This window comes from Eutrigla gurnardus (assembly GCF_963514095.1).
Source record: "Eutrigla gurnardus genome assembly, chromosome: 3".
NCBI lineage: Eukaryota > Metazoa > Chordata > Actinopteri > Perciformes > Triglidae > Eutrigla > Eutrigla gurnardus.
The window spans coordinates 6,854,939-6,876,275 of record NC_139917.1 but is presented as its reverse complement, the minus strand read 5'-3'; the positions used below and the strand labels follow the sequence as shown (position 1 = coordinate 6,876,275).

Genomic DNA, 21,337 nt, shown 5'->3' with positions numbered 1-21,337 from the left:
TGGCAGACTTTCTCGCCAACTGTCTCCTTTTAAATCATTTTAATGGTGAATTGAAAATTAAAGAAACTTCAGAATTTCATATTCATGCGTAGTTTCATTGACATACACAGTTACACATCCATATACAGTTTGTATGCAACATCATTGTAGGTATAAAATGAGAGCTATGAAACAAGTGTAGCTCATCCAGACCACCAGTTAACACCAATAGTCATCACAATTGACTCTTTGCTAAGTCCCAATGCAAAAGTTCGGCACCACACGTCTTTACAATTTACGTACAAGACAAACAAATACAGGAACAACAATTTTCTTGCACAGGAGGCTAAGTCGATATATTGTTTTATTATAGGCTAATATTTAGCTATGACTCCCTGTAGTTTTCATTATCCAATACATTGTATGTTTAAGCCCATTTCTAGCAAAATATTAGCTTACTATACTATTTGTTTAAAGCGTGCCAGGATATTGCTCGCACATTGTGGGCTTGATCCACACACTAGATCTAATAAATGAGGGAAAGTCCAACTAAAACCTGCACCACAGTTTGCCACCACAACGGCACAAACCAAGGGAGGTCAAACGAAGGCTGTTGTCTTGAAGAGCCGGTAGTAGACTGCATGGGGGGTATACCTACCAAACTTAAGTTAAAACATTAACAATAATTTACATTCAACCGCCTTTGTTTGCTAATGTGTTAGCCAGCTAAGGTTACTCAGCATCTTACCTTAGAGCAAACAAAGGAATTTTTGTTGATCTTTGAGTTTTGTGAGTGAGCTTCAAAGGTGTTTAATCCAAATCTGACATCTCTTGCGTTTTAGGCTTTGGAAAAGCAAAAAATATGATGCCCCACTCTAAACGTTAGCCTGTATACCCGCTGTCGGGCTTGCAGGTTCCTTTTCACACCGCTTTGGCATTGTTCCTTGACAGGCCTCCTGTAGTTAGTTCTGGATGCTAACGTAGGATTGGACAGTGGACGTTCTAGGGAGGGACTTAGCGAAGGGTCAATTAACTCCCATTTAATGAAATTCACTGGTTACATTAACAAAAAAATAAAATGAGTGAAAACATTGCTACACGTGAGGTAGGCTAGCAATGTTTGTCTAGGTGGTACATCACATCAAGATCACAAAGGTTAAAAAAAAAAAAAACCTGTTCAGAACTTCTTTCAAAGCCCTGATTTCTCTACATCATAAAGAACAAACTGAACCCAGCCAACTAAGATACTCAACAAAGGGTTCACTATGTTAACTCACCTCCAGAAACAAAATGTCAGTGTGAAGAAAGGCTTTAGTGATTCTATTTACAGTTCAATGAACATGAAAACATTCTAGATTCTGGTCTGCACCATGGACATCTAACTCAGTCTCACAGGTTAGGAAATAGTCATGAAATGCAATCTATTAGTTTCATGTACAGAGACGTTGAATCGTCCATTTCTGTTCATGTCTCAGCATTAAAGTAACGTCAATGCTCAGTTAATTAGGATCCTTCTGCATTGTGGACATAAAGTAAAGTGATTTAGTATTAAATATTGAGAAAGAATACTTATTGTGGTCATGTTGGTTTTGTTGTCTAAACATAACGTTGGTTGTGTTCTCTAAACCTAACGTTGGTTTTGTTGTCTAAACATAACGTTGGTTTTGTTGTCTAAACCTAATGTTGGTTTTATCATCTAAATCCAACGTTTTTATTGTCTAAACCAAACGTTGTTGTTTTTTTTGTCCAAACCTAAAGTTCGTAAAATTATGTTATTTTAAGCTCAACCATGATGATTTTCTTTAACCTACTATAACTTTGATTTTATAGCATAATGTCGTTCCAACAGACAGAAAAATAAGGGGGAAGAAAATGACAATTTGTGTCGCTTAGCATAAATCAATAGATTGCATTTTGTGACTGTTTCATGAACTGCTGTGTTGGGATATCAGGAGGGACACGGGAACACTCAACAAGCTTCCATTGAGTGTTATCAAAGAATAAAGCACTGCAGTTCAAAACGGTCTGTGAATGAACTAACATTAGTTTGCTCCGTGTGAATGCAGCTACTTCCTAGTAAACAGCTGGGACACTGAGTAGACTGATGATTTGTTTTTGCTGTAATAGCAAGGAGGCATGAGGCCACCCTGAAGGCAGGTAATGGGTGTACAGTTGTTCACAACAGACAGACACCAAACACAGGTCATTATTATGCTCAGAGGATTTCAGCACAAATTCATACCAGTGACCTTTACATATTTGTAATGACCTTATGTGTTGACCTATGAAGAGGCATAGAATACAGTAATGAGGTAGCTATTGTATTCTTTTCTATACTATAGTGTTGTATTGTAATCTGTTTCAACTCTTCTCATAACAACATTATCTGATGTCATGATTTGAGAGTCCTGCTGATATCCAGACCATACTGGGTCTCTTAGACTCACCCAGTTGAACCCAACTGTAGTACTACATCTGACTTCAGATCCAGGACTAATGCTGAACTACCAACCAGGAAGTGTAGTTACCTCAAGGCCTCGGATTTAATTAGGTTTACTATTTGCCAGTTGTGAAAACGCACCATTAGAACACAAAGCCAGATGACATACTTAAGGTTTGTCTTGTAGTTCTTAAAAAAAAAAAGTTCTTAAAATCTAGAAACAATAATTCAAAGGCAACTGGACAACAAATGTCCAGACAACGTCTAATGAAGATATCATGTGTGTAGTACTGTGTGCAGTACTTGCACATGTGTACAGTACAACACAGAGTGCAGACTGACACTTCTATATAACAACAATATCTTCACTCTTGTCTGGTGCATTTTACTGTAGCTGCTGGTTGAAGGCATGCTACAAAGCCCAAGCAGGGTGATTCAAACAGACTGAAAACATGTGTTGTTACTGTGTGTTCTTTGTGTTGTTACTGTGTGTTCTTTGTGTTGTTACTGTGTGTTTGTTGTGTTGTTTGTGTGTGTTTGTTGTGTTGTTACTGTGTATTCTTTGTGTTGTAACTGTGTGTTCTTTGTTGTTACTGTGTGTTCTGTGTTGTTACTGTTTGTTATTTGTGTTGTTACTGTGTTTGTTGTGTTGAACTGTGTTCTTTGTGTTGTTACTGTGTTTGTTGTGTTGTGACTATTGTGTTGTAACTGTATGTTTGTTGTGTTGTAACTGTGTGTTCTTTGTGTTGTTACTGTGTGTTAGTTGTGTTGTGACTTGTTGAGTCAGGAGGGAACTACGACAGTAACATCTTTCATATGAGATTAGGCATAAATTGGTGCTTGTGCCAGAGATACACACCATGGCCAGAAATTATCAAATTGAACCATTATAAAAAACAAAACCTATTCAGACCCCCCAAGGTGACCTTGACCCTGAACCCTAACCATGGACACAGATACACAAGTACCTGTTGTTAGTGTCCTACAAAGCAGGTTTTGAGTTTATGAACCCTGAGATGGAAACTCTTTTCTGTTCCAGAGCAGCTGATTCAGTTCAATCAACTCTATTCAACTGAGTTTGTTAGCTCTGTGTTAACAATGAAATGAATGATTAAAAAAGTCATCATCAATGGAGCTAGAATACCATGATTTACCAAGGCAACAGGGCAATAAGCCTCCAGTTTAATCCAGTAGACATGTTAATGCATGTTGGATATATATGGAATGTGGCCTTACAATTGCCTGCATTAGACTGTCATGGTAACTATAAATATATTTGTTCAGCTTTAACATTACAGGACAAAACACAGGAGACATCTAAAAATGAAAATATATATGGTCATGGGTTATGTGTGGTTAATTTTGAAGTTCCCTGCCTCTGTGTTTCCTTTCTTCTTTCTGTGTATCACCTCTGTAGTTATAGTCTCGTCAGCCTTGTTCTGTTCCCCTTTGTTTCCTCCAATCAGTTCAGCCTGTCCTCATGTCTGTCCACCTGTGTCCTGTTGTGTCATTAGTTGTGTATTTAGCCCCTGGTTTTCTCCATGTCTGTGTCTTGTTGTCTCATTAGTTCCATGTGTTTTTAACTCTTGTCAGAGCTTCTAGTTGAACATTTCTTAAAGTCCCAGTCGCCAAAACAACCAAGGAAAAGAAAACACCGGTGGAAAATAATGAAAAAAAGAAAGGTTGCGACGGTGCCTGTGATAAAACCAGAGTCAACATCGGACCCTTGTTTCAAAGGTGGCATGATCTAAGGGATTTCAAAGGGCATGGAGTCGAGGGGAAGGAGCTCGGCGGTCGTGGGGGAGGAGCATGAGAGTTAAAATCTGACAGAGTGCCCTCGATCCGCCAGACTTGCCGACTGGGAGTTTAACTTTTCAGAAAAGCTCTGGTGACATCACTGTAGAATATGAAGGGGGAGCTTGCTTAGTCCGTGTCTGCCTGTCCTGTGTTCATAACACAGAAAAGACCATTAATGGGAGCAGATCAGCCGACCAACACTTAATGTTGCTTTTAAGGTGACAAATTAGTTATGTAACAGCATCCTCCGGTTAGTGAAAAACAATGTAAAACAAATACATAATAAAAAGCAAAGAGGTGATGCTCGTCTACCAAACAACAGAGTCAGATTGGTGATGTTGGAAAGCCATAAGTTACTGAAAAGTCAGAGTTTCCCTCATCTCAGGGTGAACAGACTTATTTCTCTGGAATAAACTCCCATCAACACTTGACTTCACAGCAGAAAGTGTTTACTGTGAACACACCTCTGGTTTCCTTAATTGGTTTGCTTTTCTGGCTGATGAGAAACAATAAATTAAATGAAAGAAGAACAGGGCTGTGACATCAATCACATGTATAGGAACTTCAATCTTGAATAAAAACCAGCCCGTTTGTGACATTTACTCGTCACATGTTATGATATTATATTTCTAATCCACATGCTAACACTTCAAGAAAACACCTAATTTCTTTGTCTCCTCATTCTGGAAGTTTGATCCCCAAATAACTATTTTTCTATTTTATACCAGGACGAATATCTCATTATTACAAATGATCTTAGTCAGAACACTGATCGACGAGACCTAGACCTGGTCCCAGATGGATCAAGGTCTGGCATAAAACTGCTTCAGCATTCCTACAGGAAGTTGGTGGAGTTTGTGTTTCCACTGATCTTGAACTCGTAGGCAGCGTCGGAGCTGGGGTTGGTGGTGGAGGACGGAGCCTCGGGAGCCACAGGAGCCACAGGAGAGGATGCACTTCCAGCCTGAGGGGGACCATTCAAACAATCAGACCATGCTTTTTGAGGGACAGCGAGTTTTTAGTAGTAGCTAACGTAGCCTGGTGAATCAAGCAGAGATGAGGAGGCTACGGAGGGATATCTGGTCATGTGACTGATGGTCGTTCAGAGAAGTATGATGTCGAGGAATTGAGAGTCATTCCGGGTTCACATTGGACGAGGGAGCATTTTTTCAGCACCTAAGTAATCCAACTGCACTACCTCTACTTATTTGACATATTTGTCAGCTGCGTCACCCTGGGATGGTTTCACTTTTAACCATTCTGTGACTGGAAGAGATGGTGAAAAATTCTGCCTCATTTCCTAAACTGGTACAAAGTATTTCATAAAAGTCATCATATCCTTATCAAGAGTATATGCATTTGTGTGTGTGTGTGTGTGTGTGTGTGTGTGTGCGTGCGTGTGTGTGTACCTGTGGTGCTGCTGTCAGCAGGGGGTCAGCAGCTGAGGGATCTTTAATGTCCTCCTGAACAGGTTGACTGGCTGCTGCTGGTGTTGCGGCACTGTACATGAATGGAGCTTGAGCATATCCCTGCATAGAAGACACACACACACACACACACACACACACACACACACACACACACACACACACACACACACACACACACACACACACACACACACACACACACGTATTGATTAATTCCTCCCATGACACTGTTAGGACATCCTGTCCCGACTGGTTACCTGCTTACTACACATTATTATTTGACCTGGCTTCATCAACAGATTCCACTGTTTTCATGCAACAACAAAGATGGTGGAGTCATTTCAACACACATTTGAATTCAGTGTTTTCAGTCATGTATTTGATTTTACTCTCCCATTGAGTTCAACTCATAAATCTCTGGCAGCTGCGGCTTATTTTGAACAACAGTAATATGAATCAGACACAATTAGACCTGATATCCATAACTGATGCACCTGAATATAACAGACTCAATGTGGTCTGTGTATAATTAATACTTTACAGTAAAGTCAGGACAGTTTCTGGTCCATTCTTTGATGAAGGGCTACAGACCATTTCAGAAAAGTTTACAGTCAAACACTGACTGACAAACATCCCTGTCAGTTACAGAGATGGAACGTACCATTGGCGCTACAGGTCCAGGGGGGTACTGGCCTGTTGGTGGACCGTTCCACTGTGGAGGCTGGGCAGGGGGGATCATAGCTGGACCAGTAGGAGGGTAAGCAGGGTTCTGGGGTGGGTAGGCAATGTTAAAACCCTGCAGATGGAGACAATCAGGAATTAGAGGAGGAGACAAGGTAGAAACTAAAAAACACAAATGATGAAAACTGACTCCAACTAACAGCTTCAGATTGAATGTTAGGCAGTATTAATCCACAACTACAAATCTATTCTACTGGTTGTGTGATACTACTAACTGGGGAAGCTGGGGGGCCGTTCCACTGTCCTGGACCAGGCTGAGGAGGGGGGTGGACCGTAGTGCCCTAAACGGGAACACACGATTGGTACTGGACAATCAACACACGAGTGACAAGCTCCAAAATGATTGTATTTATAGATATATATTGTGTGTAGTTGTATAATAAATGTGTATTATGTACCATGTTAGTGTCCGGACCGTGGTAGTACACCTGCAAACACAGAAACACACAGTCAAAATAAGCAAATAAACCAGATTTAGACATTAAACAAATGAGTCGGAGTCAATTATAGGAACGGTGGACTAATAAAGTTGTATTGAACAAGAAGCATCATCTCACCACCCCTGGTTGTCCAGGACTGTTGTAGGGGGGACAGGGTCCCACAGGACCACTGGAAGGAGGATGGACTGCATCTGGGCTGGTCTGGAGACAAACATACAGATCACTACTGATCTTTGATTAAATAACAGTTTAGTTTTTCAAATGTAAGACCATAAAGACAAACAGCACATTTTGTCCAAACAAACAGTGCAGTTACATTACCATTAAATAAAATAGAAACATTTGTGTAGCTGGAACCACTTATTGTTTATGTTGACAGTCTGATATATTATATCAATCACAAGTATACACCTGACTGTGAAATATTGTACGAGTACATTAGTTGAATTATGGTTATGGTTGAGCTGAATCTCAGGAATAGGTCTCAAAGAACCACACTTCCCAGAGTGCACCAGCAGCAGCAGCAGCAGTAGGAGCTGGCTGCTTGTCACCTGATCAGTCATTGTCACTGATTTAGAGCACCTGTGAAGACACGGCGGAGGAAGACGCTCCGAGTTCACTCATAGGTTCAGTCAAAAGAATGGTCGGTGAAATGTTTTATTTACTTTCATGGTGTTTGAAATGCTGCTTAATATGTTCACGGTTATGTTATTTTTTATTATATTGGTTAAGGAACACATTGCAGCATTGACTTCATTGATTTTGTGTTGAATGGGTTTGTGCTAAAATGTCACTTTGAGTTTGAAAAATTAAAAGTATAAGATACAAAAGGATAGTACAAAGGTAAATGTTAAAACTGTACTAAAAAAAATTGAGAATTCATGATAAGATTTTTCTTTATTCCATTTAAAAGGCTTAGTGGTTTAATTTGTGACACCCTACAGACTCAGCTGCTCTGGTGGTTTCAGGAGGTGACGAAAACCATCCACATGGACAACCATATCCATAGACTATAATGAGCAAACTTCTAGTTCCTCCACTCCCCCCATGCCACCAGGGGCTGTGTTTCTCCTCAGAATGACCGAGGGGCAAGCTTGCATGGACGAGGCAAATGTGAGAGTGGTGGTGGACCGGCCCCCTCCATCCAGCCGCAAGGAGGTTCAACCTTTCCTCGCTGTTACAAATGTAACATAAGAGATTTTAGTTCCCTGGCTGACCCCCACTGCTGAGGAGGCTTTTCAAAGGTTAAAGGTCCTTTTAGAAACCGTCGAAGTTCACCCAGTTTGTTACGTAGTGAAAACACGTTGGACAGAAATATCCCCGGTAGCGGTGTGGCAAATCCACAACACAGCGACACACAAATGCACCTCTCTTACAGCGCTTCACTGCTTATACACAAGGTGAGCACACCCTTGACCAGAATGTCCAAGTCAAGCTCCAAGTATCACAGCAGAAAAGTCAATAATTACAACACAGAGCAATGCACACCTTTACAAACAGGCAGACATCCATGTAACTCATTAGTGAGAAACCTGTCAAATAATGTTCCTCCAGATGGAGTCTTACATGTTTGTCTTCTGTTCGTACCTGAAGTGTTGCAGCCGTCGTGGCTTTCTTCTTGAAAATCTTCTTCCGGCAGCAGCAGCAAATTCCAGCTGGGATGCCCAGCAGTAAGAGCAGAGCCATGAGAGGGTTTCCTTCCGGGTAGTCATGATGGTCTACCGGTGAAATTACAGATAGAGGACATTCTTGTTACCTATGAGCCAACTTTAGTAAAGACAAAACCAAAGATTTTCGGTGTTTTAGCCTGTTGACAATAATGTACTATATGTATACTCGGGTCCAAACATTCCTACTCTATCTGAACACACTGTGTACAGCTGAGGGTTTCTGTTATCATTTATTTCATGAATATCCTCTTTTTCAATCTCTGTTTTGTCGACTTGATCTCTCTTCACCTTACGTTGAGTCTCCATCACTGCTGTACACTGGAAGCGTCTGATCACCAAACATTCATTTGAAGCCATTTCTCTGCTCCGGTCAGCGAGAGATTCTGTCCTTGTACTCCCAAATCAACCTTTTGCATATGTAAACATTGTACACTAATCCACGTTTCACTGTCATTCATTCTGCAGTGATGCACTGCTCGCTCTCATGTTCTACAGAGTGGCAACCAGCATACACACCAAATACACATACTGTAGTCAGTACTGCTTATAAACATCTTGGTTGTAAATATTATAGCTAGAATAATTAGATTCTAGTGATGACGCCATATAATTGTGTTTTTAGTCTAAAACTCAACATAAAAGATAGATGTAATCTTTCCTAAATGTAAATGTTACCTGTCTGTCTCTACATGTCAGCCCTGTGATAGACTGGTTACCTGTCTGTCTCTACATGTCAGCCCTGTGATAGACTGGTTACCTGTCTGTCTCTACATGTCGGCCTGTGATAGACTGGTTACCTGTCTGTCTCTACATGTCAGCCCTGTGATAGACTGGTTACCTGTCTGTCTCTACATGTCGGCCTGTGATAGACTGGTTACCTGTCTGTCTCTACATGTCGGCCTGTGATAGACTGGTTACCTGTCTGTCTCTACATGTCTCCCTGTGATAGACTGGTTACCTGTCTGTCTCTACATGTCTCCCTGTGATAGACTGGTTACCTGTCTGTCTCTACATGTCAGCCCTGTGATAGACTGGTTACCTGTCTGTCTCTACATGTCTCCCTGTGATAGACTGGTTACCTGTCTGTCTCTACGTGTCTCCCTGTGATAGACTGGTTACCTGTCTGTCTCTACATGTCGGCCCTGTGATAGACTGGTTACCTGTCTGTCTCTACATGTCAGCCCTGTGATAGACTGGTTACCTGTCTGTCTCTACATGTCAGCCCTGTGATAGACTGGTTACCTGTCTGTCTCTACATGTCAGCCCTGTGATAGACTGGTTACCTGTCTGTCTCTACATGTCAGCCCTGTGATAGAATGGTTACCTGTCTGTCTCTACATGTCAGCCCGGTGATAGACTGGTTACCTGTCTGTCTCTGCATGTCAGCCCTGTGATACACTGGTTACCTGTCTGTCTCTACATGTCTCCCTGTGATAGACTGGTTACCTGTCTGTCTCTACATGTCAGCCCTGTGATAGACTGGTTACCTGTCTGTCTCTACATGTCAGCCCTGTGATAGACTGGTTACCTGTCTGTCTCTACATGTCGGCCTGTGATAGACTGGTTACCTGTCTGTCTCTACATGTCAGCCCTGTGATAGACTGGTTACCTGTCTGTCTCTACATGTCGGCCTGTGATAGACTGGTTACCTGTCTGTCTCTACATGTCGGCCTGTGATAGACTGGTTACCTGTCTGTCTCTACATGTCTCCCTGTGATAGACTGGTTACCTGTCTGTCTCTACATGTCTCCCTGTGATAGACTGGTTACCTGTCTGTCTCTACATGTCAGCCCTGTGATAGACTGGTTACCTGTCTGTCTCTACATGTCTCCCTGTGATAGACTGGTTACCTGTCTGTCTCTACGTGTCTCCCTGTGATAGACTGGTTACCTGTCTGTCTCTACATGTCTCCCTGTGATAGACTGGTTACCTGTCTGTCTCTACATGTCAGCCCTGTGATAGACTGGTTACCTGTCTGTCTCTACATGTCAGCCCTGTGATAGACTGGTTACCTGTCTGTCTCTACATGTCAGCCCTGTGATAGACTGGTTACCTGTCTGTCTCTACATGTCAGCCCTGTGATAGAATGGTTACCTGTCTGTCTCTACATGTCAGCCCTGTGATAGACTGGTTACCTGTCTGTCTCTGCATGTCAGCCCTGTGATATACTGGTTACCTGTCTGTCTCTACATGTCAGCCCTGTGATAGACTGGTTACCTGTCTGTCTCTACGTGTCTCCCTGTGATAGACTGGTTACCTGTCTGTCTCTACATGTCAGCCCTGTGATAGACTGGTTACCTGTCTGTCTCTACATGTCTCCATGTGATAGACTGGTTACCTGTCTGTCTCTACATGTCAGTCCTGTGATAGACTGGTTACCTGTCTGTCTCTACTTGTCAGCCCTGTGATAGACTGGTTACCTGTCTGTCTCTACATGTCAGCCCTGTGATAGACTGGTTACCTGTCTGTCTCTACTTGTCAGCCCTGTGATAGACTGGTTACCTGTCTGTCTCTACGTGTCTCCCTGTGATAGACTGGTTACCTGTCTGTCTCTACATGTCTCCCTGTGATAGACTGGTTACCTGTCTGTCTCTACGTGTCAGCCCTGTGATAGACTGGTTACCTGTCTGTCTCTACGTGTCGGCCCTGTGATAGACTGGTTACCTGTCTGTCTCTACATGTCTCCCTGTGATAGACTGGTTACCTGTCTGTCTCTTCATGTCTCCCTGTGATAGACTGGTTACCTGTCTGTCTCTACGTGTCAGCCCTGTGATAGACTGGTTACCTGTCTGTCTCTACGTGTCAGCCCTGTGATGGACTGGTTACCTGTCTGTCTCTACGTGTTTCCCTGTGATAGACTGGTTACCTGTCTGTCTCTACGTGTCTCCCTGTGATAGACTGGTTACCTGTCTGTCTCTACATGTCAGCCCTGTGATAGACTGGTTACCTGTCTGTCTCTACATGTCAGCCCTGTGATAGACTGGTTACCTGTCTGTCTCTACATGTCTCCCTGAGATAGACTGGTTACCTGTCTGTCTCTACATGTCTCCCTGTGATAGACTGGTTACCTGTCTGTCTCTACATGTCGGCCCTGTGATAGACTGGTTACCTGTCTGTCTCTACATGTCAGCCCTGTGATAGACTGGTTACCTGTCTGTCTCTACATGTCAGCCCTGTGATAGACTGGTTACCTGTCTGTCTCTACATGTCAGCCCTGTGATAGACTGGTTACCTGTCTGTCTCTACATGTCAGCCCTGTGATAGACTGGTTACCTGTCCAGGGTGACCCCTGCCTTCGACCAATGTCAGCTAGGATCACAGATTCCTCCCATCCATTTGTTTGACTTACTTTGACTAAGTCTTTGGTAAATACATCACTTTATTTGTTGAGAATGCCTGTGTGTCTCTCATTTTCATCAGTTGTAGAGTCGGGCTGTGACAACTGAAATGATGGCTTTTAAATTGAAATGAATACAGTAAGTGCTTAGTGTGTTTAAAAGGCACAATACGGTAACAATTTTGATCAGAAAACAAAGGGGCGTCATACTGAACGGGTACCCTGTGAGGCCATTAAAACCACTATTTGAGGATTCATGAAATTATGAGGATAAATGTTGGCCCACCTGTCAGGTCCATCCTGGTAACGGACACCACCCTGTCCCTGCGGTCTCTCAGGGTGTAATGTCCCTCATCACTGTGGTTCACGTTGCTGATCTCAATGTTCATGGAGTGGGTCCGAACCCGGTCCCAATAATCCGGCAGGTCCTGGGACACACGAGCACCATCACGCACCTGAGGGTGACACACTCCTGTCAGAGCGTGACTCGGCATCACAAGCTGCATCTCATCTCAATCACAAGGAAAACACAGCTTTCTCAAGGCAAATGCCTCAAGTCACAGAGGTGAATATGTGAGGCAGCAGGAGAAGGACATAAATACACATCATTCATTTTACAGACAGGAATAGGTATAAATACAAATACATAAATACTGTGAGATGAAAACAAAATGATCCCCCTACTTCTGTACCTTCAACAATTCATCCCCAAATACTGATTCCCTCCATCCAACCCATCCTCTCTGTCAATCTGACACCAACACTGTCTCTAACACTCATTTTCCATTTGTATGTGATGCAGCCACCCGCTGCATTATGGGTAGATCAACAGTAGAGAGAGAGATCATTCACAGAGGGAGGGGAGGTGGACAGGTAAAATAAACTCAGGACTTTAGTCCACGAGACTGTGTCCCATGTGAAATTAAAAGGAAATTTTGTCACGTCAGTTTTGACTCTTTCAACGCTCGCTAGTCATGTGAGTCATAAGTCAATCAAGTTAACGTCAACCATGCTCTTTTGCTACACCTAATCAAGTTGCTCCATTGTCTAACTTTTCAAACATCTCCTGAAGACAGACGTTTATTTGGGAAGACACTGTGTTATAAGAATTTTGTTTAACCTTGTGTCTTCGGTATGAATAACCTCATGTCTTAGGTATGCCTAACTGTTATCAGGAACCTTGTGCACATGATGTCTTGGTCTACACGAAGGCTAACTTTCAATGACGCATCATCTCCTGAACCCTTTTAAAAGACTCAAGTTACAGCACTGATTTTAGCACTTCCTCTGTAGCATCCTCACACGTTGTTGCATTGTAGCTGCTCCTCTTGTACAAGATTAAAGTCCGACGTCGACTTTACCTCTCTGTCTCTGATCTCCTCCTTGGGTGAATTTGTCCGTTCACTAACAAATTCTTTAAACACTATGCATGTAACAAATGACATGGCCTCAAAAGTATTTGACGTGTTGGAGTGCGTTCCTCCATCCCATCATCTGTCCATCCATCCACCCATCCATTGATCCATCATCCACCCACATAGCCATCATCCATCCATGCACCATGAATCCCTTCATTCAAGTCACCAGTGTCACGTTGGCTGCTTGCCCAGAGAAGGAGAGCATGGCGTCGGCCAGGTCGATGCCCTCCAGTGAGATGTAAAGACTTTCTCCTGCTACGCACTTCAGATAGTTGTGTCTGGCTGCAACGAGAGGAGACACAAACCAACGGACAAAGAAAGTCAAGATCTAGGCAGCATTAGTAAGCGTTACTTAGGGTTAACTAGCGCTAGTTTGGGTTACTTAGGATTAATTAGGGTGTGTTGGCGTTAGTGAGTGTTAGGTAGGGGTTGTTTAGCATTACTTATGGTTAGTTAACAGCAGCAAGGGTTAATGTTAGTTCGGGTTATTTAAGGCCTTTGCACACTGAGTCTGGTTTATCCATCTGAAAACGTTAAAAAATACATACAACCTCACGTCAATCACGTTTGTATCGATTTCAAAATCGCTGTCAATAAACGTTTAGAGAGTTATTTGACCACTCAGAGCCACCGTACAGCCCACGAACATCCAATGACATTGGAATTCACAACCTTTTTCAACCAGTCTTGGTTTGGTGTGACCTTTAGATGGAAACTTTGGATCAATACTGTGTCATTGTGACTTTTGGCTACAATATCTGAGCTTTAGAACATTTTACATGAAATCACTTTAAAGCTGAGTTGTAAAAGAAGTTATTGGCAAGCATGGTTGATACAACCGTTGGCTAACTCACGTGTGACGGCCACTTTGATGGCAGAGAGCTTTTTATTCCAGAAGTCTCTCTGGACGTATGTTCCTTGGTCCTCATATGACACCTGACAAACACATTAACAGACCATATGGATATGATGAGACAATCCAGAATCTCTAGGGTTTAGCTTTGGAAAAGTAACATCATAGACAGTATGTTTTGTAGGTACTCCACTGTTCTTATTATTGTTTTCTTATGTTGCTCTTTAATGAGACACTGTAGACACACGTATGACCACATTCTATGGTCATACATGGATCTCAATGCGTCTCAAGTACACCTGGACTTGGAGCGGTCCACTTGTTATTGGATCATGTTAGTGACGCGTGTCAACGGGGCAACTAATTGGGCCCTGTGTCCATGTAGCTTGTTTTTCTGGCAGAGAAGCAACTGCAGCGTTTTCCCAATGTTCATCAAGAGAGCAATTTTTAAAATGTTTCTATAGCAACAACATATCACCACTCTAACCAACATTGCACCTTTGCTTTTATTAGTTTGACATGGTTTCTTCACAAACCTGAGGATGCTCCTTCATCCTTTGTATGATGAGCTTGACACCTCAATCAAAGCTAAGTTAGAGCGGGAGATTACCATCCGTCAGTGTACGCTGATAAAAGCAACATTCAGGGTCTGCCAGTAATGGTCTTCCTCCATTTCCTTCCATAATTTCACTTCAACTTGAAGCCTCAGAAGAGCTGCACAAAAAATATAAGGGCTAACAAAAAAGCTGAAAACTGAAACTGAAAAAAGACACTGGTGCTCAGAAAAGGGCAGGGTTAGTGGGTCATGCTATGTAGAGTCGAGGTGAAGTCTGAACAGGTGAGTCTTGAGCCTTTTTTCGGAAGATGGCAAATGACTCTGCTGTCCTGACATTGGTCGGGAGTTCGTTCCACCACTGAGGCGCCAGAACAGAGAAGAGTCTGGACTTTGCTGAGCGACATTTGTTTGATTTCAGACATACAGACTGTAGGAGCCGGGAATCGAACCGCTGATCTCCTGATAAGTGGAGGATCCACTCTAACTCCTGAACCATAGGTCCCCAATAATAATCATGTATTCAACCATATACAAGAGCAGTTACAACATGAACAATTGAACATGTACTTTAGGTTGAATGATTGCATTTAGACTTCAAACAGATGTTTACCTTGTCAATGTACCAGCGTCGGTCGCTGCCTGTACCGGACACTCTGCCCTTGGTATTCCTGTAGAGGACAGAACAGCCACATGGACATGAACTCACAGTTTCCCTCCATGTCCTCAACCACAACATAAATGGTAAATGGTCCTCATTTATATAACGCTTTTATCCAAAGCGCTTTACAGGAATGACTGACATTCACCCATTCACACACACATTCACACACCGACGGCAGAGTCAACCACGCAGGGCGACAGCCAGCTCGTCAGGAGCAATTAGGGTAAGGTGTCTTGCTCAGGGACACCAGGCACTCAGCTAGGAGGAGCCGGGGATTGAACCGGCAATCTTGCGGTTGCCAGCCAACCCGCTCTACCTCCTGAGCTAAACAACATGGGATGTCTCTGACCTTAGCTGGCCGTTCTCCCAGTACAGATAGGTCTTGTCCGGATCATCAGCTGGGGTGAACTCCAGCTTCTCTGCACTCTTGGGAAGGTAGATCTTAAGCTGTCGCCCGTGGGCCAAACGCTCATGGATGTCATGGACAACGTAGGACTCTGAAACAAAGAGAACAACGCAGTTTGGGAACACACAGATAAACTCATAGGAATAGTTTATACTCAATAATAATGACACAGAAACTGCAACAATGTAATCATCTCAAATGGCTAACAGAGGTTTTTGCTTCTAAGCCAGTGTTAATGAGACAATACTCACCAACACTGAGGACAGGGGCCAGCAGGATTAGAAGACCCCACATCATCTACAGACAAGAACAACAAGAGATTACATTCAAACCAGTAACTGTGAACAATCACTATAGCTTTTTACACAACCATTATGAACGTGCCCTCAAACCTCAACAATGAGAAAAAAGAGGCGATGGTTGTCTGTGGCCTCCGGCTACAGCCATGCTAGCAACTATATGAGACTGTATGCTAACATCAGCATGCTAATATGATTTTAAGCAGCTGAAATCCAAATCTACATCTTAGCTTGTGTTAGCATGATAACATCAAACTGTGTGAACACCCTACAAATAAAGGATTAAAAGCCCTCATCTGAAACACATTACAGGACTCATACAGAAATAAGAGCTCCTTCTATATTTCTCAGGTTAGGTGTTCAGGGTTGAAGTTTGCAGGTCGAGAAACAAGGGCATTATCCAACAACAATATATATGTATTGAGGAAGTGGATCAGATGATGGATCACAGAGCTCAAAGACCTCGCCAGAGGAAACATGTAAGTTCAACATCTTTAGTAGCACATGTAGCAGATCTTTGCTGGGATGGTAAAGTGAGTTAAACAATCATTTCAGGCTCTTTAAGTTTCTGTAACCTTTTTGTAAAATGTAGTAACATTTGACGTAGCACAATCAGTTTTATCGAAATTGCAATATGGCCTGCTACAATTTTCAAATTGCAGAAGGTGCAATATTTGTAATAGATGACTAACCTTCATAAAAAAAAAACACAAAACATGTTTATGCTGACTTTGTGGTGGTTGAAATTATAATTTTTTGGATGGTGGTGAAAAAAATTGTCTGAAGCTTCTGTAATGAAACAACAAAATTGTGATCGGGGATCTCTAAATGTTATATTTGTTCCCTTGTTATCTTCCTATCTGTTCTGTGATTGTAAACGGTGTTACAATGCAAATGGTGAGTTTTGTGATCCTAGGTTTTTTAGTTCAAAGATGTCCGTTTTTCAGGAGGAAGCTGCTGTTCTTATGTTAAGTGGCTGCGAGCAGCGCTTTCATTTCCTATGTACACTGCATTCTGGGAAAATAGTGTCCAGCAACCACACAACCACACACACAAAAAAAATCTGGACAAATTCACCATGGTCACATGATTTACAGACATCTGTTTGACACAAATAAAAGGAATAAAAGTGTAAACTGCTGCTACTGAGAATGAAACATCTTTATCGCTCTGCCAACAACTCTGACAGGTCACCAATAAACATTCACACAGGTCACTCAGAGATAAGAAGAACACTCTACTCATCCATTCATGTGTTATTTATTTAACAACACCTGTTGAGTTGTGAACGAATGGTTTCATTCATCAAGAGCAAAAGTGATTCTTATCCGTCTGTTTAGATAGGATCCAAACACAGATCAATCAATATCAGGACTGTGTTAGAACACACACTCTTAACTTTACATTCAAAACAGCAGCCTACCTCAATGGCTCAGGGTTTCTAATATATATCTATAATAAATATCCTAATGACTTCTGATGCAGCCGTTATTATTTCTTGACCATCATATCTTCATCAAGAGATTTCCGCGATGAGGATGGAATCGTGGAACTCGTCCAAGGTGCAAACAATAAAACAAGGTGCAAACACTAAAAGTATTAAAAGTTTAAATGGCGGTGTTTATGAGTGGAAACTGGAAAAGCGGTCTCCAGCGGATGTAGTCAGCGGACCAATCACAGCCAATGTCGCTGCGTTGGTGTTGCGTCGCCTCGACACGCGTCTAGGATTTTTGGGAGGTGCACGTCAGGCCCTTGCGGTGGACGTAAGGGGGGTCCGCAAGGACGTAAGGGGTCCGTAAGCCCCCTTACGTTGTGTCGACGCAGAAGCATAACTTGGGCTTTACACGGTTACACTAGTGCATAAGTGGCTGAAATACCTCCCCTCGTTGATCAGCTAAGACTCTTCACAGTTCAGTTTTAGTGTTTAGTGTTGTAAATATCTTTTATCTTATTGTCTCCAGGTTTCGCTGAAGTGAATTGCCATATTTTGATCAGGTTCCGGGTGCAGCCGCTGATTTGGTGGTCTCCAAAAGCTGATCAGAAGAGTTGATCAGATGACGCATCAACTCTGAATTGAAGCGTTTTCAATACTTGTTTATCTGCTTTCGAGCCTGCTCTTTAATTGGCTGTCAGCGGTAAGACGACAGTGAGCTCCTGGTTTGACACTTCATACAAAACCTCACACTGTTGAACACTGAACAATAGAAACCAAATCTAACCTCATCTATCTCAGTAAATATCTCATCAAATCCTAAGCAAAGAAGACAATCAATATGGTATTGATGCTTTTACTCAAGTCTGGTGTTCAGCAGTCCACATCACACTGATAGCACACTCACCACTCATGGATCTAGTCAAATACAACTGTTTTTCCTTCAACTGCTATCAGAAAGAGGACTCGTCCTTCCTATCAGTCCGGCTGTATGAACTCAGTCTGCAGCTGAGCAGCTGCCTTTCTAAATTTAGCAAAACTGTGCCAATAATATTCCTTAAAATTGGTATGGAACAGCTCATCATTTAATAAAAGGACACGTTTAAGTCTGGGATGAAGCAAACGTGAAAAACAGGTACTGCAATTGTATAATGCATAGACTAATAATAATATAATAATAACAATCACGTTAGTTAGTTAGTTAGTTAGTTAGTTGTGATATTTCCTACGGTCCCTGAACGCCTCAGATGCCCAGCCCTGATCGGGGGTGTGGTCTCGTCCTCCCTTTGAGGCCTGACGGAATGTCCGATACACACGAACACAAAGGACGGAGGCGTTCAGGCGCCGGTTCTTCAGTCCGTCTGCGACGTTACACGTTGAGAGGAGCCGAGGAACAGCAGTCCGGTCCCTCCGGTGTTTGTCTGTCTGGCAGGTCTTCGTTATCTAAACCCATCAAGTCCCCACCCACCCAGACTGTAGAGGTCTGAGATGTATCCCCACCCACCCAGACTGTAGAGGTCTGAGATGTATCCCCACCCACCCAGACTGTAGAGGTCTGAGATGTATCCCCACCCACCCAGACTGTAGTGGTCTGAGATGTCCCCCCACCCTCTAGCTCGGATCCTATTGAACACGCTAAGATTTAAAGCTCCTGTTGACTGCCTGATCACATTAAACTGCAAACATGATCGTTTCGTCCGTTTCAACTTCCAGCCTGTTTGTGCTGCTTTATTCTCTCACATGTGCATCAGTGGCCATTTAAACGCCGCAGCTAACAGAAGTACACACGCGTCTGAATGCAAGTCTCGACGGTTCATCGCGGTTTAGGACTCTACGAGTGTCCGTCCGAGAGCTGCAGAGCCGCACCCTCCCACTTACCTCGCTCTCCGTCTTCTGTCTATGCAAAGCTCAGAGCACCTTCGTGGGTTAGTGTGTCAGAGGCGTCAAACCTCTCAGCAGGCTGCTGGAGACGAGCGGCCACGATGTGCTGCCTTCACGCGCTGTCGGGAATATGCAAGCTAGTTGAACAGACACGCTTCATTGGCCATGGGGAAAGGCTGCTGATAGAAGATTAAGCCATGACCAGTGTTGGGAACGTTACTTTAAAAAAGTAATTAGTTATAGTTACTCACTACTTGTTCCAAAAAGTAACTGAGTTAGTAACTGAATTACTTTATAATAAAAGTAACTAGTAACCAGGGAAAGTAACTATTTGCGTTACTGTAAAAAAAAAAAAGTTGCTTTATGTCAAAGAATTTGGATTTTTCTTGTAATGAGATGGCAAACTGTCTTGTAGTCTACTCCTATAGTAGCGTAGCGTGTCTTGTGTATAAAAATTGAGATCGCATTCTCCGCACCTGGCATGCGGGAATAATTAAAACTTGAGGAGCAATTATACAGTGGGAGACGCTGTGTCTGTCATATATCACAAAACAGGGTCAGAGCGCACAGCAGTAGACATAATGACGGCGAGACCCCCGTGCCTCCACGAGCCGCCGGGCCGTTCATCATCATCATCATCACCACCGTCTTCACCATCCGCGCTCCACAGCTGCACCGGATTCCCGTCCAACACCAGAACGGCGGGACACCGGGGCCCGCGTGGCCCTCGCGCGCCGCTCAGACCAGCAGCAGCCCCAACTCCGGCTCCAGCTCGCGGCAAGTTTGCACGTTTCTCCACGGACAACAGAATGCCGAGACCAGGCACGAGCGGCGCGCAAGCAGAACACGATCCTGACTTTTTTTTTTTTTAACCGACAACCGACAAATTCAATTCATAGTAACGCACCGCATTTAACGTTCAGTAACGATAACGGCGTTGTAACGACGGAAACAGTTATTAGTTAGATTACCCCGTTACTGAAAAAATAACGGCGTTACCTAACGCCGTTATTTTAAACGGCGTTATTCCAAACACTGGCCATGACTCATGAGAAACAATTTTAACCAGTGAATCCTGTTGTTGTCCACAAAGATTTATATCAGATTGCAGCTTGAGTCAATGTATTTCCACTAGTTGCTAAAATGAAGAGAGAAAGTACGGATCATCAGAGTTTCACAGCTTAACATTGATGTATATAACAATAAATTACATGAAAGAAGTCAGAACTTTGAAGGCCTTTTTGGGGGTCATGTCCTTTACCAGACTGAGGAAAGAATCAGCCTCTTGATTGGAATATATATTAAAAAGAGCTCTATAATACTGTAGCGACCCTGCAGTAATGTTACTAATGTTAATGTTATAATGTGTTCTATGTTCTAAAGTCCTGTGATTTCTGACTGTCAGTGAATGTGTTTTGTATAGACAGGTATGTGGTTGGATGAGTAAGCAAGGGGGCGGGGTGGAGGTAGGAAGTGGGTGTGGTTGCATAGGAGGAGGGTGAGAGCTCTGGAGGGAAAAGACTGTTAGACTGTTTTTGGCGTAGTTACGGCCGACAGTAACTGTTGCGTTCTAATAAATGAGTAAGGTGAGACCAACTCCTCGTCATTCTTCTGACGTCCGGTCGGACGTTACATTGGTGTCAGAAGTAAAAACCGCCGGGGTTTGACTTGCTACCGTCCACCGCGGCTAGCCCTGACCCGGCTAACTCGGGTCAGCTTGCAGTATGGCTGCGCGGCGGGAAGAGGCCGACGCTCGTCCGGGAGTCAAGAAAGAGGTGATGGATGGTGCTTATGGTGTGTCGTCGGGACGTGAGGCGGAGTCTGACCGCGCTTCTTCGGAGCACGTTGCTCGCCTGAGACAGACGGTCAGGAGGCTGGCTGCCGATGCCGGCTTCGGCTCGAGCACCGGGAAAACGCGCGTCGAGGACAATGCCACACCAAACCACATCCAAGTGAAGACGCCGAAATACTCCGGCAAGGCGGACTGGGAGGCCTTC

At 43.2% G+C, this 21,337-nt stretch overlaps 1 protein-coding gene across 3 annotated transcripts; it reads right to left on the bottom strand.

Annotated features, from left to right (window-relative positions):
• Positions 1–24: 24 nt before the first annotated feature.
• Positions 25–19,443, bottom strand: LOC311011434 (uncharacterized protein). Of its 3 annotated transcripts, none has more exons than XR_014596889.1 (15): positions 19,338–19,443; positions 15,980–16,025; positions 15,672–15,819; positions 15,272–15,329; positions 14,107–14,188; positions 13,419–13,534; positions 12,121–12,289; positions 8,415–8,545; positions 6,945–7,028; positions 6,786–6,815; positions 6,603–6,668; positions 6,308–6,442; positions 5,626–5,745; positions 3,115–5,180; positions 25–3,001 (listed from the first exon to the last, which is right to left on the bottom strand). XR_014596889.1 is itself a non-coding variant. In XM_084006374.1 (14 exons), exons 2-14 carry the CDS (start codon positions 16,023–16,025, stop codon positions 5,052–5,054), a joined length of 1,314 nt encoding a protein of 437 aa, XP_083862500.1. In that variant the 5' UTR covers positions 19,338–19,443; the 3' UTR covers positions 25–5,051. The 3 variants fall into 3 exon arrangements, 1 of the variants encoding a protein (XP_083862500.1); XR_014596890.1 differs by having other exon boundaries at positions 25–2,913; XM_084006374.1 differs by having other exon boundaries at positions 25–5,180.
• Between the last annotated feature and the right edge of the window lie 1,894 nt (positions 19,444–21,337).